The sequence below is a fragment of the Carcharodon carcharias genome, chromosome X (genome assembly GCF_017639515.1).
Source record: "Carcharodon carcharias isolate sCarCar2 chromosome X, sCarCar2.pri, whole genome shotgun sequence".
Lineage (NCBI taxonomy): Eukaryota > Metazoa > Chordata > Chondrichthyes > Lamniformes > Lamnidae > Carcharodon > Carcharodon carcharias.
The window spans coordinates 24,724,200-24,750,365 of record NC_054507.1 but is presented as its reverse complement, the minus strand read 5'-3'; the positions used below and the strand labels follow the sequence as shown (position 1 = coordinate 24,750,365).

At 41.5% G+C, this 26,166-nt stretch overlaps 1 protein-coding gene across 3 annotated transcripts; it reads left to right on the top strand.

Annotated features, from left to right (window-relative positions):
- The first annotated feature begins 856 nt into the window (after nt 1–856).
- prim1 (DNA primase subunit 1) lies at nt 857–26,166 on the top strand. 3 transcript variants are annotated; one of them, XR_005941981.1, is made up of 14 exons: nt 857–975; nt 2,647–2,804; nt 3,937–4,043; nt 4,889–4,962; nt 5,936–6,072; nt 6,180–6,238; nt 8,146–8,255; nt 12,832–12,908; nt 13,910–14,042; nt 15,117–15,186; nt 19,707–19,804; nt 20,914–21,012; nt 22,190–22,351; nt 24,451–26,166. XR_005941981.1 is itself a non-coding variant. In XM_041180493.1 (13 exons), the coding sequence occupies exons 1-13, from the start codon at nt 861–863 to the stop codon at nt 22,207–22,209; spliced, it is 1,257 nt and encodes a 418-aa protein (XP_041036427.1). In that variant the 5' UTR covers nt 857–860; the 3' UTR covers nt 22,210–26,166. The 3 variants fall into 3 exon arrangements, 1 of the variants encoding a protein (XP_041036427.1); XR_005941980.1 differs by having other exon boundaries at nt 24,446–26,166; XM_041180493.1 differs by having other exon boundaries at nt 22,190–26,166.

The following is a 26,166-nucleotide window of genomic DNA, read 5'->3' as shown; positions in this document are numbered from 1 at the left end:
AGCCTTCTGGACTGAATATTGAGTTAAACAATTTTAGATCATGAACTCTCTCCTCCATCCCCGCCCCCTTTCCGATCCCCCTTTTTTCCAAAAATTTATATAGATTTTTCTTTTCCCACCTATTTCCATTATTTTTAAATGTATTTCCATCCCTTGTTTTATCTCTACCTTTTCACCTATTTCGATCCCTTCCCCCACCCCACCCCACCCCACCCCCCTAGGGCTATCTGTACCTTGCTCGTCCTGCTTTCTACCCTTAATGTCACCTATTAGCACATTCCTTAGATAATATCACCACCTTCAACACCTCTTTGTCCTTTTGTCTGTGACATCTTTTGGTTATCTCCACCTATCACTGGCCCTCTATCCATCTCTTCTTGTCCCACACCGCCCCCCCACCCAAACCAGCTTATATTTCACCTCTCTTCTATTTTTCCTTAATTCTGTTGAAGAGTCACATGGACTCGAAACATTAATTGTGCTCCTCTCCGCAGATGCTGTCAGATCTGCTGAGTTTTTCCAGGTATTTTTATTTTTGTTTTGGATTTTCAGCATCCGCAGTTTTTTGCTTTCAGCTAGCAACAAGTCCAATTGTGTGGCTTAAAGGAGTGTGACATAATGCCACATTTCGGTATAAAAATGTATAATTTAATTTGGAGGAAAGGGGATCGAAAACAGCAGCCAAAAAAGGTTGGCAAACATTCTTTTTCTGAAGATGCACTCTTGATTTGGAGGTTTGGAAGGCAGAAAGATGCACGCAGGCCCTGCAAACTACAACTACCAGCAAGCTTGGTGGGTTATTTCCGGTGTAGGGGAATGCTTCCAACTGACAGCTTTCGGCGCCTTTTTTGTCTCAGAAAATGGCGTCAAGCGAGAGTCAGTATGATGCGGCTGAGTTACCAGATTTACTCCCCATTTATTACAGACGTCTCTTCCCATTTCCGCAGTACTTCAGGTGGTTAAACTATGGTGGTGGTAAGGAGGAAATATATTTTTTCTTTGCGAGTACTTTTTGCTATTTTATTACTGTGCAAAAGGGTTTGTTCCAGGGTTCGGATAAAATGGAAGGAACTTGTGTGTTGGCTGCTTTCTATTCAAAGGTACCTCTGTACCTATTTAAATCGATTTAAAATGCATTTCATTGCGATTTAGTAATTCTCTTTTTGTTAAATATCAAATGTTTAAAAGTACAAATAGAGGAGGTGGTTGCATAATGGTATTCTCACCAGACTAGTAATCCAGAGAACCGGGGTAATGCTCTGGGGACCTGGGTTTGAATCCCACAAGGGCGGAATTTAAAAAAAATTAAATGTCTGATGATGATCATGAAACCATTGCCGATTGTTGTAAAAACCCATCTGGTTCACTAATGCCCTTTAGGGAAGGAAATTTGCCATCTTTACCTGTGACTCCAGACCCACAGCAATGTGGTTGACTCTTAAATGCCCCCTTAATGAGGGCAATTCAGGATGGGCAATAAATGCAGGCCTAGCCAGCGATGCCACATCCAGTTAATTTTTTAAAAACCTGTAGTTAAAAGGAAAGTCAAGTCATACACGAATTCTGCATTTTGATAGCTGTGATTTAGGACATGTCAAAACCCATCAACTTAATTTTATATTTTGTTAACAACTGTAAATTGCTACAAATGTTTATGCTAAATTCATACAATTCCCCCTCCCTGTTTAAATTACCTCTTAGCCATCAAGGCAGATAATTATCCACAGTTGAGATTTCTATGAGGCAGACTTATACCAATTGCAAAACTATTGAAAGGGAGTTGGCAAGAATTGTATTTAAATCAGTGTTTCTGCCAGAAAAGTACATAAATATTACAGGTCTACCATGTAACTTCTGTGATAATGCCATGAGTTTGCTGCCTCTTGCACAACATTTGTTCTGGTTTTGTGTGCTAAATAGCATCTATTGAAGCTTCAGAGCTGATTTGGAGCACCATTTTCACTGTTCAAAATGTAACTTTGTCAGCTAATCTATGTTGTAGGTTGGCAGCAGGAAAAACTGACATGAAAAGCTTCTGGATTATTGTTAAAAATCCAACAAGCTCACAGATGCCCTGCAGGGAAGGGAACCTACTTTTCCTACCTGGCTTGGCCTATGTGTGACTCCAGGTTGACTAATGCTTTTTAAAGTGGTTTAAACCACTTAGTTGTTTTAAGGAAACAGCCAAGGTAACAAGGGATGGCCAATGAATGCAGCCATGTGAGCATCTCTCTCACTGTGACACACACACACACACACATCTGTTACTCGGATTTCTGAGCAGTGTAAATGGTGCATGTTTGAAAGTGTCCACCAGGGCTGTTTAAGAGCACCTAACCTTACAATTAGATGTTTTTCCCCCTCCCAAACTTGGGTTGGGACAGGATAGAGAACACAGCTGAATAAACATGGTGAAATACATCTGCCACTGGTGAATGAAAGAGTTTAAAAATGAACTCAATATTGCACAAAAAGCCAATTACAGAACATGAAAGTATATCGGTGCCAATATGCTAAATAAACCATTAACTCATTGTAGTATGTTTCTTAGCAAAGTGTGACCTGCTTCTTGGTGGCTCAGTACCACACTGAGGCTCTTTACTCACAAGGTTATCAGTTGGATAATTACTCTCTTTGTGTCAACAGTCCCCAAGAACTATTTCCAAAATCGAGAATTTTCCTTCACCTTGAAAGATGACATCTATGTGCGTTACCTGTCCTTTAATAATCAGAATGAATTGGAGAAAGAGATACAGAAAATGGTCCCTTATAAGATTGACATTGGAGCTGTCTACTCAAATAAGGTAATTCGAGTGCAATGCTTCAGATGACTCCAATCTCATAGGATGGATAGAAAACTACCTTCAAGTACAAATTTTAAAACATCATAAAAGTGATATTCCAGGCATCATTGTTGATTTTACATAGTTTTAAGAAAAGACAAGCCCTGGAAATACTCAACATATCAGGCAGCATCTGTGGAGAGAGAAACAAGAGTTAATGTTCCAGGTCTGTGACCTTTCATCAGTGTTAATTTCATACTAGCTGATCACTTGTGGTGTTATGTACAGAGTGAAGGCATTTTTGGAAAACGTTTTTGAGTGATTTGCAGGAACCTAATGTCCAGGTTGTGAAATCTGGGGAGCCTGAGTTGCTGTGGGAACATCCACTTTTTACATGCATGTTGTAGTCTGGATCTAGGATAGTGATGGTAGAGGCACCAATACTCTTTCCATCACATAGCTGACTGACCAGGAATCTCTCCCGCTCCTACCGCCTGCCATTGGCATGTGTTGGAAGGATTTGCAGGTTGATAATTAACCCAATTGGCTGCATTATGAACACCCCTTCCTTATTTGAACATCAAATCCTGGGGTAGGGCTTCAACCTGGAACTTTTGGCTCAGGTGTAAGGACCCACTGCGCCACAAGACCTCAGTAAATCTCAGTAATATATTCTTTAATAGCACCGGTGAACATTGTAACAAAGCACCACCTACAGGAGTGACCAGTAATGCAGGCACGTATATTAAGTTCCAAATGATACATGGGCACTGTGTACCAAAGTTTAATGTGTGATCGATGAATTGACTGGCATATTATCGAGTAATTTAGCTGGTTGCAGCCAGGATAATAGTAGGGATTTGAACTGCAGCAGCATTCATTGTCCCTGGGTAAAGGGAGGAAAAATTGTCCAGTGAAACCTTGATTGCTGTCGAGCAACCATTGTTAAATGCAATTGTGGGGCTGTCGTGTATCGAGCTCAGTTTTGCTACTGCACAATAAGACTGTAAATTCTCTGAAGATTCAGTTATTAATAACTGTCAGTTCTCACGAAAGTGTTGAATCTTTCAGGTGAAGAGAGGAGAAAATTAGTGATGTGGAGTGAAAGTTTTTGTCAGCACTTCATAACTATTCAGTGTTTCTTCTTTTGTAGCCTAGTCAGCATAACTCTGTGAAATCGGGAACCTTTCATGCTGAGTATAAAGAGCTGGTCTTTGATATTGATATGACAGACTATGATGATGTTCGAACCTGTTGCAGGTATGTTGATGCTTAATTTTTTTTTGCATGGACCCAGCATTTGCAATGCTAACTGTGGTGCTTTTGCAATTAAAACAGAAAATGCTAGCAACAAACATCAGGTCTGGCAGCATCTGTGGGAAGCAAAACAGAGTTAATGTTTTGGATCAATGACCTGTCATCAGATCTGTGAAAAGTCACTTTTACAATTGGCACTTCTGTTGTTTGGTTTGCAGAAGAGCACTGACTCCCTGCATTAGCCCTGTTAAAAGCAGCTCCCTTACGCCAACAGTAGAACTGTCGACCAAGGATGCTGAAGTATCTTGGTGTATGGCGAGGGCAGCATAGTTAATGAGTAAAGTGATAAAATTACATATGTCTCTTTTGTGCCGTACAGTTATGTTCACTAAGGAACTTTAGGGCTACTGTTAAATTTTCACTTAACTCATAGTTTCAGCAGAAATTGGAGATAGAAAAATAAGTATAATGAGAATTATTGAAAGATGTGGATGCAGTTTGTGTGTTTCAATAATCTGGAATTCTTGAAAACTGACTAGGTAGTTATTCTTCACTTATGTTTAGTAAAATGGAACCCAAAACTCCAATTAATAAGAGATTTTGGATTGGATTAGATTTTCCACTGGTTAACTTGTTTATGGGTCATGGAAGAGTTTTACTGTTTATAATTTTAAAAAAAACTTTTGTGGGTTGATGTTTGAAAGAGTGGGGAAGGGACTGGCTCATATTAGATTGCAATGGTTCACTGTTCCTAATGTCTCCTGTGGATAGAAGACTACTGTTCATATTGACATAGAATGGCTTTGAAATCTTTCAGAAGAATTGTCAAGTTATTTTGTATACTTCAGCTCTGCAGACATTTGCCACAAGTGCTGGACACTAATGACCATTGCTATCAAGATTCTGGACAGAGCATTGGGAGGTAAAATTGCATTGTGCTTTTTCGTTCTCTAGTAATTCTGCTTGCCTTTTTTTTGCTCAATTCATCTCTTGAAGGTGCTGATTCTTTCTGGGCTACAGTTTCACAGGGGCCTACAGCTTTTTGATACTTGACGCAAGTGGCTTTGTCCTTGAGTGAGTGTCAGCGAGCTAATAGACATGTTCTGAAGGGGCTCATGGGTAATGTTTGGAAATATGAACTCCCTCCTGTTTTTCTTTCTTTACTGTTCTCCTCTTCCCTCGCCACCTGGAGTGCTGAGGTGAATTGTAATACGCTTACTGCTGCCCTAGCCGAACTGAGCCAACCTGAGCATGGATTGAGCCTGCAGGTAGTTTAGTCTGTCTGGGTCAGCACGACAATACACTAGGCACCTTAACTTTATGGAGATATATGCTTTGTTTCTAAGCTATAAATGGATGTTGATTTCAAGTACTGGTGTAAATTGAAATGGTACTCAATTTATCAAAGCACATTCACACTCCTTTAATCTGCCACAGAAGTGGTTGACCTCTTGATTGGGCTGCTATCTTATCGTTTTACTAAAGTTGAGAGATAAGAACATGGTGTTCTATCGTTCAGCCTGGGCTCTCTGAAGTTTGCTGGAGTGACTCATCTCTTCCTCCCTATGCTTCCCTGTGTGCTGAGATTGCAAATAATCAGCAGGAATGAGTGGCCTGTTTCTGTTCAGTACATTCTATAATCAGCATCTTAACGTGGATCACACACACATCCAATGAATTTGTGGCATAGTAGATTGGATCCAATATACCGTACTGCCCTTGAAGGAAAATTTAACGACGAGAGAGGGAGTAAGCGTACCCCTTTTTAAATTACACTGGTATTGTTGTCATAACAGAAATGCAGTGGTCTCTGTCTTATGAAATTCAATGTCACAGGTGCTCTGAGATAAGTGAAGCACCTGACATAATGCAGGTTTCCTATGTTCACATCACAGAGGACTTTGGGTTTCAGCACCGGCTCTGGATATACTCTGGGCGAAGAGGGGTCCATTGCTGGGTCTGTGATGAAAATGCACGGAATCTTTCCCAGGCAGCTCGGTCTGCTGTTGCAGAGTACCTGAGTGTGGTTAAGGTATGTATCTTCTAAGCCATGCGATTAATTGTACTTTTAGAGAAAACATAATATGTAACCATTCTACCATCAGTTTGTAATGCCAAATGCAACTGGCTGTTTTACAGGGTGGAACAGATGCAATCAAGAAAGTACATCTGACTAATCCCATTCATCCTTCTATACAGTGAGTGCATTAGAGTAAGAAAGTAGCTCTATCTATGTTTATTTGGAGAATATTTTGTTACCAGAATGTGGTTATAAGATACTAACCTCATTTTGTGGTTTAAATGTCAACTGTGCCTTTATTGGTAGCATTCTCTCCTCTGACCCATTAGGCCATTTGTTCAAACCCCCCTCCAGAGATTTGAGCACAATCTAGGCTGAATTGTTGGAGGTTCTATCTTTGAGATGAGAACATTAAATCTGCCGTCTTGAGTGGACGTAAAAGATCAGATGGTACCATTCAAAAAAAGAGCAAGGGAGTTATCCCCAGTGTCCTGGCCAATATTTATCGGTCAAGTAAACATCACAAAAACAGATTATCTGATTGTTACCTCGTTGCTGTTCGTGGGACCTTGCTGTGCACAAATTGGTTTCTGCATTTCCTTGCATTGCAGCAGTGACTACATTTCAAAAGCACTTCATTGGCTGTGAAGCACCCCTTTGCATGTTGAGGTTGTGAAATGCAAGTCTTTATGAAGACATCTGAATGTATCCATTTGTACTTGGATCACTGCCGTGCAAGGACAGGAGCATTGTACCATTTCGAACACAATGTCTTGTGCTTAAAGTATGTGCCTTTTTAAGTTTTAAAAAGTATGTCTGGTGATTAACCACTGAATGAGTTCAAAGGTTAATTTATTCAAGGTTGCCAATTTAAAAACCCTACTTTGTGACAAGGGCCAGGATTTTACATTTGGTGTGTGGGGGCGGGCCCAACACACCGGCGTGTAAAATGATGCGTGATGACATTGGGCATGCATCACAACGTCATCGTGCTGTCTCGTGATATTTCGTTTGGCGGGCACACGCCAGAGTTGGCTGCGCACCCGCTGATAATTGAAAGGCCTGTTAAGGCCATTAACTAGGTAATTAACCTTAACTTTACACTGCCTGTCCAACCTTACAGTTGGCGGGCAGACGAAAAGGCCAAGTGGCCTTTACATTTTTTAGGAAACCTCATCCACGAACGGGATGAAGTTTCCCAAAGCTTTTACAAATTAAATAAAAAGTTTCTTTAAAAAATAAAAATCAGCCCCATCACATGTGACACAGTCACATGAGGGGACATGTTTCATTAAATTTTTATTCCATTTATTTAATTATTTAAAAAACGCTTCAATCTCCATGAGGCAGCTCCATGTCTTAGGGAGATTGAAGCACTCTTTTGCCCGCATGTGCAAAAGTGCTGGACCCAACTCCTCCCCCCCCCCCCCCCCCCCCCCCCCCCCACTCACCGGTAGCGCTGAGCTACCGCTTGCGTATTATGCTTAATTGGCCCGCCCGCATAAAATGGCAGTGCAGAGCCGATCGTGGACGGTTCTGCAACCGAGCCCGCCCGCCGTGGGAAAAATTCAGACCAGGGTCAATCACTAGACTAGATATTGTGGCTCCAGCCTTTTGTGTTCTGTGGCGTTTTCTGTGCATTGCCTATTGTGTGTGTACGTGTGTGTGTGTGTGTGTGTGTGTGTACGTGTACATAAACCTTCTATATTATACAGTATGAGCAAATTCCCTGTGGCATTGTTCAGTGAGGCAGAGAGTATACTGTATAATATGCAATATATCAATGCTGGTGATCTAGTGATTGAATACGTGAAATTCCATTTGTATGATATTGTTGGTTGTATTATTGGGTACGTACTCCAATTATGTTTGTATTTTTGTCAAAATTGTAACTCAGTTGATTTAGGATGGCTAGCTTGTATACTAAATTTGATGCCTTGGCACTTTTAAAGCCCAGGTCTAAGCAAATAATTCTTCTGCTTGTGTGATGCAGTGGTGATCTAAAGAGTGGAGTAAGAGCAATTAGTTGATGAGGGTTTATCATGTCAGTCCAATTGCTAACCATTGCTCTTGATTCACCTGTAGGCAAGCTATCACTGTGATAGATAGCTATTTTGAAGACTATGCCGTGAATGGACAAGACATCTTTGGCAGTAAAGAAACCTGGCAGAAAGTCCTTGCTTTGGTCCCTGATGATATCCTTTCATTGGAATTAGCAACATTTGGTGAATCTGTGGGCAACTTTTTTTTAAATTTCTATTTTCCATTGATATTGGAAATTGATTGCTTGGTGTAGTGTCTCTGAATATTGCTGTCCTATCCCTGTGCCTGTACTTTGATCTAGTCTAGATATGAAGAGTGATTGCCTTTTCAGAATCACAGAATTGTTACAGCACAGGCAACAACTGTTCGGCCGATTATGTGTTCACTGGCTCTCCGAATGAGCAATTCACCAAATGCCATTCTCCCCATAACCCTGCGCATTCTTCCATTTCAGATAATCCAGTTCCCATTTGAAGGCCTCGATTGACCCTGTCTCCACCACAGTCTCAGGCAGTGCATTCCAGACCCTAACGCCTTGATTGACCCTGTCTCCACCACACTCTCAGGCAGCGCTTTCCAGACGCTAACGCCTCGATTGAACTTGTCCCCATCACACTCTCAGGCAGCGCATTCCAGATCTTAACCACTTGCTGTAGAGACCTCAGGTCTCCATTGCTTCATTTGCCAGTTACCTTAAATCTGTGCTGTCTGGTGTGGGGAACACCTCATTGTCACAATATGGGGTGCTTGTCTTTGAGGCTGGGGATTAAGCTGTGTTTTAAGTTAGATTTGCTCTTTATGCAAGGCTTGCTTACTGTTGCAAGAGGTGAGGAAGCATTTTAGTCCACTGCACAAACATTCTTCACCTCAAGCCCAAAAATTCAGATTTTGACACTTGCTAGGTTGAAAGAAATCTCCTTAAATTTATTCGTGACATTTGAAATCCTTTTTGTTTTTTGTGTTACTTGGTTTCTTCAAAAAGTAATTGCACTTTTTCAGCAGTACACTGCATTCTCCCCAGCCAAGAGAGAATAGCAGTAAGAGTGAAGGGAAGTGAATTGGCTGTTTTGTTAACCCTGATCTCCATGGAGAACTTCTCAACTTCCAACCAGATGGTTTTGTTTTTGTAATTGTTCACTCAAGTAAACTAGTAGATTATATCCTTGGCTGTATTGTTCCATCTTCTGGAACTTTTGGTTTGTATATGTGGGATCAGTGGTTGTGTTACTGGACTCTAGAGGGCTGGAACGTGAGTTGAAATCCCACCATGGCAGCAAAATCAGGAATAAAAATTTGGTATCCGTAAGTGAGCATGAAGTTGTTGGAAAAATCGAATTCATTTACTCATGTCCTTCAGGAAAGGAAACTTGCTGTCATTTCCTGGTCTGGCTTATTTTTGACGTCAGTCCCAATGTAGCCAACTCAGCAGTTTGATAAGCTGAGTTTTTTTTAAATTTAATCTTTCATGAGATGTGGGTGTCACTGGCTAGGCCAGTATTTATTGCCCATCCCTAATTCCCCTTGAGAAGGTGGTGGTGAGCTGCTTCTTGAACCACTGCAGTCCCCATGGTGCAGGTACACCCACAGTGCTGTTAGGGAGTGAGTTCCCGGATTTTGACCCAGCGACAGTGAAGGAAGGATAATATATTTCCAAGTCAGGATGGCTGTTTGGAGGGGTACTTCCATGTGGCGGTGTTCCCATGTGTCAGCTGCCATAGAACCATAGAAAAGTTATGGCACAGAAAGAGGCCATTCGGCCCATCATGTCTGCTGCGGCCGAAAAAGAAAAAATAGCCACCCATTATAATCCCACCTCCAGCGCCCGGTCTGTAGCCTTGCAGGTTACAGCACTTCAGGTGCAAATCCAGGTACCTTTTAAATGAGCTGAGGGCTTCTGTCTGCACCACCAAACCAGACAGCGAATACCAAGACACCAGCGCCCTCTGGGTGAAGAAGTTTTTCCTCATGTCCCCTCTAACCCTTCCGCCAATCACCTTAAATCTGTCCCCCTGGTAATTGACCTCTCTGTTAGGGGAAACAGGGCATCCCTGTCTACCCCATCTTGGCCCTCATAATCTTGTACACCTCAATCAGGTCACTCCTCAGTTCCAAGGTAAACAACCACAGCCTTTCCTCATTGCTACAATTTTCAAGCCCTGGCAACATTCTTGTAAATCTCCTCTGTACTCTCTCCAGAGCAATTGTGTCCTTCCTGTTATGTGGCGACTAGAACTGTACACAATTCCAGCTGTGGCCTAACCAGCGTTTAGTACAATCCTATCATTACTTCCCTGCTTTTGTATTCTATACCTCGTCCAATAAAGGAAAGCATTCTATATGCTTTCTTTACCACCTTATCCACCTGCCCTGCCACCTTCAGGGACCTGTGGATATGCACACCAAGGTCTCTCCCTTCCTCTACCCCTCCCAATATCCTCTCATTTATTATGTATTCCCTTGCTTTGTTTGTTCTCCCCAAATGCATAACCTGACACTTCTCTGGATTGAATTCCATCTGGCATTTTGCTGCCCACTCAACCAAGCCATTGATATCATTCTGGAGACAACAGCTATCCTTTTCACTATCAACTACACAACCAATTTTTGTGTCAGCTGCAAATTTCCTGATCATGCCTCCCAAATCGTTAACATATACTTGTCCTTCTAGGCAGTGGAGGTCTTGGGTTTGAAAGGTGCTATTGAAGGAGGATTGTTGGTGAGTTGCTGCAGTACATCTTGTAGATGGAATACACTGCTGCCACTCTATCTCAGTGGTAGAGGGAGTGAATGTTGAAGGTGGTGGATGTGGTGCCAGTCAAGCTATGCTTTGTCCTGGATGGTGTCAAGCTTCTTGAGTGTTGTGGGTGCTGCACTCATCCTGGCAAGTGGAGAGTATTCCATCACACTCCTGACTTGTGCCTTGTAGATGGTGGACAGGCTTTGGGGAGTCAGGAGCTGAGTAACTCGCCACAGGATTCCTTGCCCCTGACCTGCACTTCTAGCCACAGTATTTATAAAGCTGGTCCAGTTCAGTTTCTAGTCGATGGTAATCCCCAGGATGTTGGTAGTGGGGGATTCAACAATGTTAATACCATTGAATGCCAAGGGAAGATGATTAGATTCTCTCTTGCTGGAGATGGTCATTGCCTGGCACTTGTGTGGCGTGAATGTTACTTGCCACTTGTCAGCCCAAGCCTGGATATTGTCCAGGTCTTGCTGCATGTGAACACAGACTGCTTGGTATCTGAGGAGTCACGAATGGTGCTGAACATCGTGTGAATATCCCCACTTCTGGCCTTAAGATGGACTGGCAATTATGGTCAATAAACACTGGCTTCATTGAAGCCCAACGCAAACTGGAGGAACAGCACCTAATCTTCCGACTAGGCACTTTACAGCCTTCCGGACTGAATATTGATTCAACAACTTTAGATCTTGAACTCCATCCCCACCCCCTTTCCATTTCTTCCCCCTTCCTTTTGTTTTTTCCAATACTTTATATAGATTTTTCTTTTCCCAAGTATTTCCATTATTTTTAAGTCTTGTATGCCCTGCTACTCTTTCCACCCCACCCCTACTAGAGCTGTAACTCTTTCGAGTACAAACATGTTTCCATCTGTTTTTCAGATGAAGTTACATTGTTTCATAGTTTTGCCATTGTGAGATTTGAACTCTTGATCTTGGGGTTACAAGCCCAGTACCATAACCACTTGGCTATTTAGGCCAAGCTCCCCACTAGAACTGTACCTCTTTCGAGTACAAACACGTTTCCATCTGTTTTTCAGATGAAGTTACATTGTTTCATAGTTTTGCCATTGTGAGATTTGAACTCTTGATCTTGGGGTTACAAGCCCAGTACCATAACCACTTGGCTATTTAGGCCAAGCTCCCCACTAGAGCTGTACCTTGAGTTCCCTGCCATTCATTCTTAATTAGCACATCCGTTTAGATAATATCACCACCTTCAACACCTGTGTTCTTTTGTTCCTTTGTCTGTGACATCTTTTGATTATCTGCTCCTATCACTGCTTCCTTGTCCCTACAACCCCCCCACCAACCCCCCTTCTCTCCCCCGTGCCGCGGTGCGCGCACGCGCCCCCCCCCCCCCACCCACCTTAAACCAGCTTATATTTCACCCCTTTCCTAATATTCAGTCAGTTCTGTTGAAGGGTCTTGAGGACTTGAAACGTCAACTCTTTTCTTCTCCGCCGATGCTGCCAGACCTGCTGAGTTTTTCCAGGTAATTCTGTTTTTGTTTTGGATTTCCAGCATCTGCAGTTTTTTGTTTTTATCACTGGCTTCATTGAATCTCACATCCAGAGAATGAATTGATTTTTTTTTCAAAATTCTGCTTTCTGTAAATTGACCCTTGTTTTATCGTTGCTGTTTCAATAACCAAATAAGTATTTAGAAAGCATGTAAATACACAGTGTTTTGACTGATGCCCAGATTTTACAGTGTAACCACACATGATGCAAAAATGCAACAGAGGTTCCTGCTGTAAAATGCTGGGACACATTGACCCAGTTAATGTTAAGCAACTTCTTAGGTTAGTATTACATAAGTGCTCTGTTCTTAAAATTGCAAAGGAGCAGAATGTTAACTTCTTTACGAGAATTGATCTCGTGATAAGATTTGTTTCTTTCCTTTAAACTTCCATGCTGTGGTTAAAATCTGTTCAAATATTTACATGAGACGATGGGGGTATCTTCTTTAACAGCGGTGCACAGTTTCGAGAGGGATTGCAAATAGATTTTGTCAAAATGCGAAATTCAGCTGAACGCTGGAAATTGATACAACGCACTGTAAGTGGTCTCACAATCCAATCTTAATTAGACATAGCATACCTGAGGAGTGATTCAAACGAATGGTGTGATTGAGGAAATGGGATAGCAACATTAAACTGATGCATTGAATCTTTCAATATTTCCCACTTTCCCCTCATACAGCACTGCTGTGCTAGAGTACAGTTCTGGAATGGTATTGGAAACCTTGGGTTCCTCATCCAAATTATCATTCGTGTATGTGCCAAGACAAGTGTCAACCGGTTATTCGAAAGCAGTACATTACTGCAGACCTTAACCTGCCCTCACATAACCACCCTCTACTGTGCTCCTTTGCCACCTTGGCTGAGAATAGCCAGCTCCACACAAACTAACAATTGAATCTGGTTCTGGTGAGTATGGCTTAGTCCCGATGGATTTTTAATCCATCTCAACGTTAGACCACAAATGAGTGAGTTACAAGGAATTGGTCCTCTGATCAACCTCGAGTATTGTATTGATGCTACAGTTTTGGAGTTTGTGCATTTGAATGTCAGATGAGGCTCAGCTGTGTCTCGTCATTTCACACTTACTCCCACTAGCTCATGAGTCACTCTCAAACTGCCCATGTCTGTGGTAACTGTACTCTTGTATGAATCAGTGCCTTATTAGGGGAATGAAAAGCTAGGTAGTATGGAATGTAATGTGGTCTCATACTTTTCATAGTCACATAATGGGTTTTATGTGGCCAATGTGTTTATAAATTTCCAAGGCTTGCTTAATGATGGTTAATAGGATTCTAAGAAAAATAGTGGGTTTTATTTGTCGCAAATAGCTGAAACTTAGTTGCATGAGTGAATGCTTGAGCATTTTAAGTCTTGAAAATTAGTTGATGGTTTTGTTCAAAACATTGATGGACATTGTCAGTTTTGCTATTGAAATAACAGTTGAAGAGACTTGGAAGTCTGCTGGACATACGATGCACAAGCTGCTTATGTTGTCTTTGGAACAGAATTTGTCATTTATTAAATGGTTTTCCACAGTTGACCAGAAGTGTGAACGCCAACCATTTAGCAGAGATTAAGCTGCAGTACTGCTATCCTCGTTTGGACGTGAATGTCAGTAAAGGCATCAACCATCTGCTGAAAAGCCCCTTTTCTGTCCATCCCAAAACAGGTATTGTCTTTTATTTCCTTTCCTCCCAAATGTTGACTGTGCTTTGCACCAATCCAGGTCAACAAGTAGTTAGGAGACATAATTCTAGGTCTATAGCTACTTTTCAGCTTATAGGTGAATAAGTACATTTTATTTTAATCTTCCCTATGGTGAAACATCTGGTCTCTTGGGCGCCTCCTTCCCTCCCGACCCCGCAGCTGAAGTTGATAGCTTGTTTGTTTTGGATTTTGAATAAATCTGTGCGCAAGTATTTAATTTTGTTTTAACTTTATAGCCTTTTGTGTTTAAATGTCGAGATTGTTAGCCCTGGATGCTGAAACGCTTGCTCCTTTTGTCATCCAGTATCAATTACTCCCAAAACTGATATAGCATAAGTGAGATCTAGAGTTAAATGAAGCTCCCTCTCCTATCCCTCAGCAATGTGCCTTAGCGTCAACCTTGAGTGCCCTCTACTGCTACCACTCTCATTTTACCCTTGTAGTCATTCGGAGTTGATTCCTGTCATCATTGGCTGTTTTGTGAGCTCAGACATAGAGATTTGGTTTGAAGCATCCCAAATTCATCTTGCAAGGTTCCTTTGAGACTGGAAAAGCAAAGACTTTTATCCATTCGGGGCTAGATTTGAACTCTAGGCCTCGTAAAATGACAATGCATCAAAGCTGTTCATCTTAATTCTCATTCTTATTTTCAAATCCCTCCACAGCCTTGCCCCTTAGATCTCTGTACTCTGATTCTGACTGCTTGAGGATCACCTATCTTAAATGCTCCGCCATTTGTGGCTGTGTCTTCAGCTGCCTGGGCCCTAAGCTTTGGAATTCCCTCCCTAAACCCCTCTCCTCCTTTAAGAGTCTTCTGTGAAGACCATGGGCATTTTGCTGCATTAAAAACACTATATAAATAAAAGTTGTTCCCTCAGCCCCCTTTTTTTTATATTAAAGGCTGTATCAAAAATTGTTCTGTCACGAGTGTTTTATAGTGTTGCTACATAATTTTTGTTGAGCGCCATTGTCATTGATTGCAAGTTTTCTGCGTGCAAGTATTATATTCTGCTCATCATGTCTGTTGCTGTTCTAGGTCGCATTTCAGTGCCTATGGATGTGAAGAATTTGGATAAGTTTGATCCCTTTAGTGTCCCTACAATAAGGTAGGTAGGAAGGACATTGGCATTGATGATTTTTTACATATGTAGAAAGCGACTCAACCATGTGATTTTTTTCTCTATTTTACTATGTTGGTGCCATGCATCAGGGTTCTTTAAAGCCTAGATAAGGCAGGGGAGGAACTCCATAGAATGACATTGAAACATGAGTGTCCAGGTATTTGTAAATTTAATTTAGTGCATTGGCTAGGGTTCCATAAGATGTCAAAAAATTGATCCCAAAATATTAAAAAATTTCCATTTTACTTAATTTATCCCTAACTTATTTTCATGTACCTTGTGAATATTGCACTACAATGCCAACTAAATGTTGGTACAGCCTGTTTGAATTTCACATTCTATAGAGGGTTTCCTGCCCAGACAAGTGCCTTTTGAACAAAAATGGAGAAATGCAAGAGCAAAAAAAAGTGTTTTTTTTCAGTATCTGTAGTCACGGAATCTTTACAGTGCAGAAGGAGGCCATTCAGCCCATTAAGTCTGCACTGGCTTGCTGAAAATGCATTCCACATAGTCCCACTCCCCTGCCTTATCCCCATAAGCTCGCACATTCTTTCTTTCTTTTCAGATAGTAATCCAATTCCTTTTTGAATACCTCAATCAAACCTGCCTCCACCACCCTCTCAGGAAGTTCATTCCAGATTCCAACCGCCCTCACATCGCTTCTTCTCCTTTTGCCCATTATTTTGAATCTGTGCCCTCTAGTTCTTGATGTACTCTTGAGTAGGAACAGTTTCTCACTATTTACTCTGTCCATACCCCTCAGGATCTTGAATACTTCTATCAAGTCTCTCAGCCGTCTTTTCTGCAAGGAAAACAGACCCAATCTCTCAAATCTATCCTCATAGCTACGGTTATTTATCACTGAGATCATTCTTGTGAATTTCCTCTGTACTCTCTCCACTGCCTTCACATCCTTCCTCAAGTGTGGTGAGCAGAACTGGACACACTACTCCAGATGAGGCATAACTAGTGTCTTATACAAGTTCAACATGACCACCTTACTCTTGTACTCAATGCCCCTATCAATAAAACATGGGATATCATATGCTTTATTAACTGCTCTCTCAACTTGCCCTGCCACCTTCAATTACTTATGAACATCTACACTGAGGTCCCTTTGTTCCTGCACCTCCTTTAGAGTTTCTCTGTTTATTTTATATTGTCTGTCCATATTGTTCCTGCCAAAATGAATCACTTCACAGTTCCCTGCATTGAACTTCATCTGCCAGTTGTCTGCTTAATCCAGCAAAATGGCTATGTCCTTTTGAAGTTCAAGACTATCTTCATCACAGTTGACAATGCTTCCAATCTTTGTGTCATTTGCAAATTTTGAAATCATGCCCTGCACATCACAGTCTAGGTCATTAATATATCTCAAGAAGTGCAAGGGTCCCAACACTGATCGCTGGGGGACTCCACTACAGACCTTCCTCCAATCTGAAAAACAACCATTTATCACTACTTTCTGTTTCCTGTCACTCAGGCACTTGGATAAGAAATTGGCTACTTTCCCTTTTATTGCTCACAAGTCTATTGTGTGGCACTGTATCAAATGCCTTTTGAAAATCAACAACATTGCCCTTATCAACCTTCTCTGTTACCTCCTCAAAAAAAACTCCAAGTTAGTTAAACATGATTTTCCCTTAATGAATCCATGCTGGTTTTATTTAATTATCCCACTCCTGTCTAAGTGTCTTAATTCTTGTCCCCAACTATAGTTTCTAGAGGATTCCCTACCATGGAGTCAAACTGACTGGTCTGTAGTTGCCAGCTTTATCCTTGCAACCCTTTTTGAACATTCACAATTCTCCAGTCCTCAGGCACCACCCCTGTGTCTAAGGAAGACTGGAAGATTATCACCAGCGCCTCTGAAATTTCCACTTTCACCTCCCTCTGTATCCTCAGATGCATCTCATCCAGCCCTAATTCCTCGAGTCTACCAGTTAACTCCTCTCTCATCTCAGCCTGGGTAGCATCCTCTTCCTTTGTAAAGACAGATGCAAAGTACTCATTTAATACCTCTGTTATTTCTTCTGCCTCCGCATGCAAGTCTTCCCTTTTATCTCTAATTGGCCCTACCCTTTCTCTTTACCACCCTTTTATTATTTATATGCTTATAGAAGACCTTGGGATTCCCTTTTGCTGTTAGTCTCTTTTCATGCTCCCTCCTTGCTTTTCTGATTAGTTTTTTCACTTCCCCTCTGGTCCTTCTATATTTAGCTTGATTCTCCATTGTATTTTCTATCTGACATCTGTCATACATGAACTTCTTTCTTTTCATCTTCACCTCTATCTCTCTCGTCATCCAGGGTGTTCTAGACTTATCTGTCCTACGTTTTCCCTATCAAGGGAATATACGTTGATTTTGCTTGCAATGCTACCTCCTTGAAGGTAGCCCATTGTTCAGCCAGTAGTCAGAGTGTCGTCAGACTAGTTCTTTGGAAGCTGTGAGGGAGCATCCCAACTGGTGCTTGTCTGGCACCATAACACATTTCTGGGAGGTATTGAATGGAGCTACGCTTACTTGCATTTGCTTTTCATCTCGTCATCCCTTGCCAAGCATACTGAGGCTAGTTTACAGCATAATACCTCTCACAGTGACGCCCCAATCGTTGTGTTGGGGAGGTGCCATTAACTGGTCGGAGCATCGTTGTTTTAAGGAAGGAGAAATTGCCAGGGCTTCTGCTCCAGATTGCTGTCTAGCAAGCCCTGCTGGAAGAACATGTATGTCAGTGATGGGTGAGGACAGGATTGGGCTCTGTCATGATGCTCCATGTGGTTGAAAAGCCCACAAGATCCCATGTCAAAACTCCCATGTGGACAATGGTCAGTTGGGCAAAGTATGAGAAGCTGACGTGGCCCCACGGAACTATAGCCCAGCAAGGAGTCTATTCCTTTGGGAGACCTTAGGTGAGGTGAGAGTGACTGTCCTTGACATCAAGGCAGCATTTGATGGAGTGTGGCATCAAGGAGCCTTCACAAAACTGGAGTCAATGGAAATCGGCGGCCGGGGGGGGAGCTCTCCACTGGTTTGAGTCAGCACAAAGGAAGATGGTTTTGGTCGTTAGAGGCCATCCATCTCAGGTCCAGGACATCACTGCAGTAGTTCCTCAGGGTAGTGTCCTCGGCCCAACCATCTTCAGCTGCTTCATCAATGACCTACCTTATGTGATAAGGGCAGAAGTGGGGATGTTCGCTGATGATAATGTTCACTGTTTGCGACTCCTCAGATACTGAAGCAGTCCATGTCCAAATGCAGCAAAACCTGGACAATATCCAGGCTTGGGCTGACAAGTGGCAAGTAACATTCGCGCCACACAAGTGTCAGGCAATGACCATTTCCAATAAGAGAGAATCCAACCATTGCCCCTTGATGTTCAATGGCATTACCATCACTAAATCCCCCACTATCAACATCCTGGGGGTTACCATTGACCAGAAACTGAACTGGACTAGCCATTATAAATACTGTGGTTAGAGCAGGTCAAGAGGCTAGGAATAGTGCGACGAGTAACTGACCTCCTGATTTCCCCAAAGACTGTCCATCATCTACAAGACACAAGTTGGGAGTGTGATGGAGTACTCTCCACTTGCCTGGATGAGTGCAACTCCCAAAACACTCAGAAAGCTTGACACCGTCCAGGACAAAGCAGCCTGTTTGATTGGCACCACATCCACAAACTTTCACTCCTTCCACCACTGACACACAGTAGCAGCAGTGTGTACCATCTACAAGATGCACCGCAGGAATTCACCAAGGCTCCTTAGGCAGCACCTTCCAAACCCACGGCTGCTACCATCTAGAAGGACAAGGGCAGCAGATAGATGGGAACACCACCACCAGCACTGTGGGTGTACCTACACCACATGGACTGCAGTGGTTCAAGAAGGTAGCTCACCACCGCCTTCTCAGGGGTAACTAGGGATGGGCAATAAATGCTGACCCAGCCAGCGACGCCCACATCCTCTAAATGAATGAAAAAAAAATCCAGGCTGGCATTTAAGGGGCGAGGAAAATTATCTAAAGTTTCTGCCTGGTTGCAGTACCAGCCGCCTTATTGGAAGCATAGCATCTTTGGATGGTGGGTGACTAATGTTCCGTCTAAACTGTGCGAGTGTGTGGCCATGCAGCAATTAGGAACAAACATGATATGCAGGGAGCAAACAGTCTGCCCATGAGCAACGTTCCCTTCAAGATGTGTGCATGCATGGCTGCGCATCAATATTAAAGGAATTGCACAGCACAACAAGCGCACAGCAAGCAGAAGTTAGGGGGAACAACGTTGAGGGCAGCATTGTGCTCAGCTATGATGGCCTTCACCATGAGACAGCATGCTGGCACAATCTATCTTAACTTGCATGAGTAACTGGTTGGGTGTCCAAAGGCACCCGCCATCCATGTAACCTAATAATGGCTCTCAGGGGAATGGGAAGAAAGTTGAGGGACAGTGCGTTCTGCTGTAATTTACAGCAGGATAAACCCTTGACTCTGTGTTGTCTTTCAGTTCTCTTTGCAAGGAACTTGATAGGAAAACTAAGGAAGAGCAGGAGAATACAAGTGCTGAGAGTGGTGAGGAACCAGACATGAAGCGTCGCACCAGAGGTAAATGTTTACGCACAGTCATGAGTATTCTTTCTTTTATTCTTTCATGGGTGTTGCTGACGAGGCCAGTATTTGTTGCCCAAACCCAATTGCCCTTGTTAAGAATCAACTGTGTTGCCGTGGGTCTGGAGTCATACAGAGACCACATAAGGGTAGATTTCCTTCACTAAAGGACATTAGTAAACCAGATGGATTTTTACAATCAATGGTTTCATGGTCACCACAACTGAGACAAGCTTTCAATTGCAGATTTTTAAAAATTAATTTGCATTTATTAATTTGAATTTAAATTCCACCAGCTGCCATGGTGGGATTTGAACCCATGTTATTAGCCTGGGCGTTTGGATTACTAGTCCAGTGACAGAATCATTATGATGCTGTCTCTTGTGTGAGAGCACTCCTTTAGTGCTGCGGGTCTAATATATCATCCAATCACTTCTCCTAAAACCATTCATTACCCATCTTTCTGCCCTGAAGGTCCTGATTTCTGCTGGGGCCTCATTCCAAGGGGTAACTAGCATGTGATTATGTCATCTGAAATACTGTGTACAGTTTTGGTCTCCTTACTTACGGAGGGATATAATTGCATTGGGAGCAGTTCAGCAAAGGTTCATTCGACTGATTCCTGGGATGTCTTATGAGGAAAGGTTAATCAGGTTCGACTGATAACTGATTGGAGTTTAGAAGAAAGGGGGTGACCTTATTGAAAAGTATAAGATTCTGAAGGGGTTTGATGGGGTAGATGCTGAGAGGATGTCTTCCCCTTGTGGAAGTATCTAGAACTAGGGGCCGCAGTTTCAGAATAAGGGGTCTCCCATTTAAGATGGAGATGAGGGGCAATTTCTTTTGAGGGTCATTTGAGAGAGAGGGTGGGGGGGTGCGGGGGGGGGGGGGGGGGGGGGGGGGGGGGGGCAGGCAGGCAGGAAAGTGGAGTAATGGTTACAATCAGATCAGCCATGCTCTTGTTGAATGACTGAGCAGGCGCGAATGTCTCAATGGCCTACTCCTGCTCCTATTTCTTATTATCTTATGAAACTGAAGAGAAATTGTATGCGATGGAATGCAGTGCATATGGGTGAACAAATTTCTTTAAATTTCTCTGCACTCAGATTATAAGAAAACAAGCCTTCTGGGGCCGATCAAGATTTTTGAACAGTTTATAGAGAAAATGGAGCAGTCACGAAAAGGACAGCTACTGAAACAGAGTGGTGAGTATCATTCGGGATATTTTACAAAAAATGTTATAGCATGAACTTGCCAAAATGTGGAGCTTTGAAAAAGCCAATGCAGGTCTAGTAAGTTTTTCCTGGAAAGGACCATTGTTTTTACTGGGAATCTTCTGGTTTTTTTTTAATTTGGAATGTTTCTATTTTAGAGTTGAACCATAAGTTTGCTTTGAGTTAAGTCTAGAAGTCAAGAGTGAAGATGTGCTTGAGCTGCGTTTTTTTTCATATTTGAATTCTTGTCTTGTACTTGGAATTCAGAAAAATATTGCTTGTGAAGTGACGGACTAGAGGTTTAAGCCCTTCCTGAATTATGAAAAAAATGAAATACACTTAAAATCAACATTTGATAGTGCTCACCAAATTAATTGCTTTTGGGCTGAAGTGGCTATTATGTAGGCAAACGTCAGTCATTCTGGACCTGCAGTGTCCCCCCAGCAACAGAGATGAATGGCTGGTCAATCTATTTAGATGGTATTGGCTGAGGGAGCAATGTTGGCCAAGATACTTGGGACAGCCCCCTGCTCTTCAGGGTGGCATTAAAAGTCTTGACAATTCTTGAGGAGGCAGAAGAGAAATTAGAGGGAGTGGGCGAGAGGTGGCTTAACATCATCTCCAAAGAATGGATCCCCAACACGTACAACACTGTCAGAATACTGAACATGACATCTATTTTTTCTATAAACTGTTCAAAAATCTTGATCGGCCCCAGAAGGCTTCTTTTCTTTAATCTGGGTGCAGAGAAATTTAAAGGAATTTATTCATCCATATGCACTGCATTCTGTGTCACACTCTTTCTCTTCAGTATTCAGTTTCATAAGGTAATAAGAAATAGGAGCAGGGGTAGGCCATTCGGTCCTACACACAGTGCAGTTCACTGCTCAGTACTGCAACTTCACGCCTAAGCCCTGGAGCCAATGCAAGTGCTGATATCTGAGCAAGAAGTCATTTCCCATAAGGTAGCTATGAGAGGGGAAGCAGGGCAGTTCAAGAGGCAAGTGCAAATTGGGAGAATTTTCAGAATTTGGTTGGGGAATAGGGCATGACATGGAGGATTCTTTTCAAAAAAACACAGCCAGAAATGAGAAAATTGGTGTATCTGCCACTTTCATTTAAGGGGCCTGCTTGATTCATTGTTTAAGCATTTATATATTTTTTCCAGATAGAGGAGGAGATTTTTGATGTCGGCAATGAGTGGGTTCCTTTTTCCAAAGGCATTTTGGCGTATGTTGTCTTGCATCATCTGATTGTAAAACCTGGAACCAGTGACTGCCTTCTGGACTTCACTTCCGTAGCTGCAGTGAAGATTTAAATGTTCTTCATGGTATACCAAATTGCATTTTATCAGCTCTGAATAGCCTTCAACTGAGAAAGCCAGTGGAATACTTGTTTCAGACTTCCTACCTGAGGTTTTTGTGTAATCATTTTGTATCTAATAGCAGCTATATATATATATATATATATATATATATATATATATATACATACATTGTGTTACTTTGTCTCTAAGATCCCTTTTATTTTTCTTATGGATTCCTGCTTGCCTTGTGGTTAATCAGGATCAATTAGATCACAAGTCACACCTCACAACAAATGCGAGGCAAAAATGACACCCGAAATGTTTAAGGTGAAGCAGGTTAAAAGCATTTAAAAGTTCAAACAAAATTTAACCAATCTGAAGTAACAAATATTTCAACAGTTGTGTGTCTAACTGAAACTATAATTAAATTGTAGGCATGAATTTTGTAATTAAGGTGGAGGTCAAGCCAAGGACCCTGGGGAACCAGGGATTCAAGAGTAAGTCCAGAGAGAAGCCTGAAAAGAGAGGGTTTTGGTCATTAGCAATGTCATTGGAGACTATTTAATCTATAAATTAACTAACCAGTTATTTGTTGATTTTTGTTTTACTATCAATCTTCATTTTCTTCCCTTGATGTAAACCTAGCAGTAGGTTTTATTTTACATTGACTCGACCTACCCATCAGCTTTTAAAATTGTGTTGGAAATGCTGAGTTCTCCTAATGACTCAATTGGTAAATGTACTTGCCAAGGTATTGAGACATGGAGACAGTAAGGTCCCAGATTTGATCCTTGACCTTTGCTGACTCAAGTATCTCAAATGGGGCAGCAGTACAGCTCACTATTCTCCAAACGTCAGAGAATGCCTGCATTGTTTCTTCTCCACTCCCCAAGCTGTTCCTTTAACATCCAGCCACTACCCTTAACTCCTATGTCATGATGTTATTCTGGGCTGGCTGTATGGGAAGGGTGGAACCCCCTTGGAGACATAGGACAATCAGCCTCTTGAGCCTGTTCCAACTTCATTTGTGTCGTGGCTCAACTCCATTTGCCTGCCTTTGCTCTAAATCACTTGATAGCCTTGCCTAACTAAATATCAATCAATCTTTCTCTGTATCTATTCTATGGAAACCTTTAATGATTTTAAATAGCTTTATTAGATCACCATTCATCCTTCCAAACCAAAGGTAATACAAGGCAAGTTTATGCCACCCTTTAAGTGCTGGTATAATTTTGGTGAATGTGATGTACTCTTTCCAAGGCCAATATCTCCTCTAAGGTTCCAGTGCCCAAAACTGAACACAGCACTGAAGGTGGAGTCTTGCCAAGGCTCTGTAAACTACAGCATCTCTTCCTCACTTTTGAATTCCAGTACCCTTGAGATAAAGGCTAACATTCCATTAGCCTCTTTTGATTGCCTTTCGTACTATGTACTTAGTGATTTGTGAACCTGGACACCCAAACTACAGCTTCATTACAGCATAGGTGGTGACCATTTGGCCCTTCATGTCTGTGCTGGCACTCTTGTAGACTGATTCACCTAATACTACTCCATCTTTTTCCCCATAACCCTGCAAGTTTGACCACGTTTCAGATAATGATCCAGTTATTCCTTTTTGAATGTCATGATTGAATCTGCCTCTGCTAGATGTTAACTAAGCACTCCATTTTAAAAAAATTTCCTTGTCACCATTGCTGCTTCTGTCAATTAGCTTAAATCAGTACCCTCTGGCTCAGTCCATCCACCAATGGATTCTCTCTATTTACTGTCCAGACCCCCTCATGATTTTGAATACCTCAAATCTCCTCTCGGCCTTCTCTTGGCCACACCTCCCTGTCTCTCACCATAAAGAAAATATTCTAATTTGCTTTTCTCAGATCCAAAGTGGATAACCTCACATTTCCCCATCTTGAATTCCATCTGCCGTAGTGTCCTTCTGTTTATATCCCCACCTGTTTCTTTTAATACATATTGAGTGGAAATAATTAGTTTCTGGAGATTTATCTAGTGTCCCATTATTTTGTGCATTTTTTTAAAAAACTTGTATTAAATTAACTGTTCCTCATTTACAACATTATGTTCCCTTATACCTCAATGTTTTTATGCTTGTGCATGAAGAATAGCCACTTGGGCAAAGGACTGGAGAACTACTGGCATGTGGACCCATACCCCAGTCAGAATCAGCATCTTCAAGAGCTGGGGTGCAAAATTGGAAAAAAGAAACATTGAGGGTCAACGGTGAAGTGTCCAGAGACTGACTGAAAATGTGTACTTTGCAAAACTGCAAGGTCATTTTGCTTGAACAATCAGGCAGTCCATTGAACAGATACCTGCAGTGTCTATTGCCAGCTAATGTCAGGCAGCATATCTATTCAACAAGGACCTATTTTTATTCTGCATAAGCTAGTTTTTGATTACTTATTTTGCATTGGGCTTTTTGGTTGCAATCTAGTTTGGAGGCTCATTAAACTGAAAAGGTGGCATTCAGTACATGGTAAAGGAGACTAAACAAAACTAAAATGCTGCAGATGCTGGAAATCCTGAAACGAGAACAAAATATGTTGCAAAAACTGGGTCAGGCAGCATATGTGGAGAGAAACAGAGCCAATGTTTCAAGTTGATGATGCTACCTGTGTTATGACACAGCAGTTGGTAAAGGCTGAGTTATTTAAAATGCCAGAGGGAAACTTTAAACAACTGTCATAACTTATATTTTCAATTGGTATGTTTGAGATGCAGCTCTGAATTCAGAAATGAAATTACCAAGCCTCCAGAAGTTTAATATAAATTAAATAAAATTTAACAAATTTAAACACATACACATGTCTATCACTACCATAATAACTTTTAAACAATTCCCCAAATTAAATCACTCCCAGATAATCTCCAAGGCAACAATAACCCATAGACTTAGACACCAGGCAAGGCACGTTTTATCTTATGAATTCAAAATGAGGTTCCTTTCAATTTGGTCCTTCACAGCCAGTACTAAGGTTTACAGGCTGCTTCAATATTACATACCTGATTCAGACACAACCTTTTTTCTATATATACCTAGCCTTCCCTTTGAATGTAAATTCTCATTGTATCACCAGGCCTTTGAACTCCACCTCTACCAATAAAGCCCCTTTCATAGTACCAATTTTATTAGTAATATAAACATATTGCTTGGTGTCTCCTGGCTAGGTACAAGCTTTCACCCCCAGTCTTTGAATGGTTTATTCAACAAAATGCAAATGTACCCTATATCTTACTATTTAACATCTCAAAACTATTATACAATCAAAGCGTCCAAACTAGCTGGCTTTGATCTAATCTAATTAATGCACACTCACCCACAGGCCCTATTATAAGTCCAATTTAAAATAATTTACAATATTATATACTTTAATATCTTTGACATCCCCTCCCTATTGAAAAATGAACCACCAATTCAAAAAGATGGCTTCATTTTTTAATAACCTGTCTCACTATCAGATACATATACACAAGTCCTTTCTATCAACAGAAACTCAGTTCAGTGTCCAGGTTTTTAAAACATCCAATTTTCTTTTAAGTTTCAAACTCTTGATAATGCATCCGTGAACAGATTATTTGTACCAGCAACATGTATAATCCGTAGATTAAATGGTTGTAATAGATTCCACCTGGAAAGTCTTGCACTTTTGTCTCAATTTGTCCAAAAGCTTCAAAGGATTGTGGTCTGTATAAAATAATTGTTTTATGAATTGTTGGCAACAAATTTCAAAATACTGCAATGCTAACACCAAACCCAAGGTCTCTTTTGATATTGAATATTCTGTTGTACATTCAACTTCCATTAAAAATATCCTATTGGT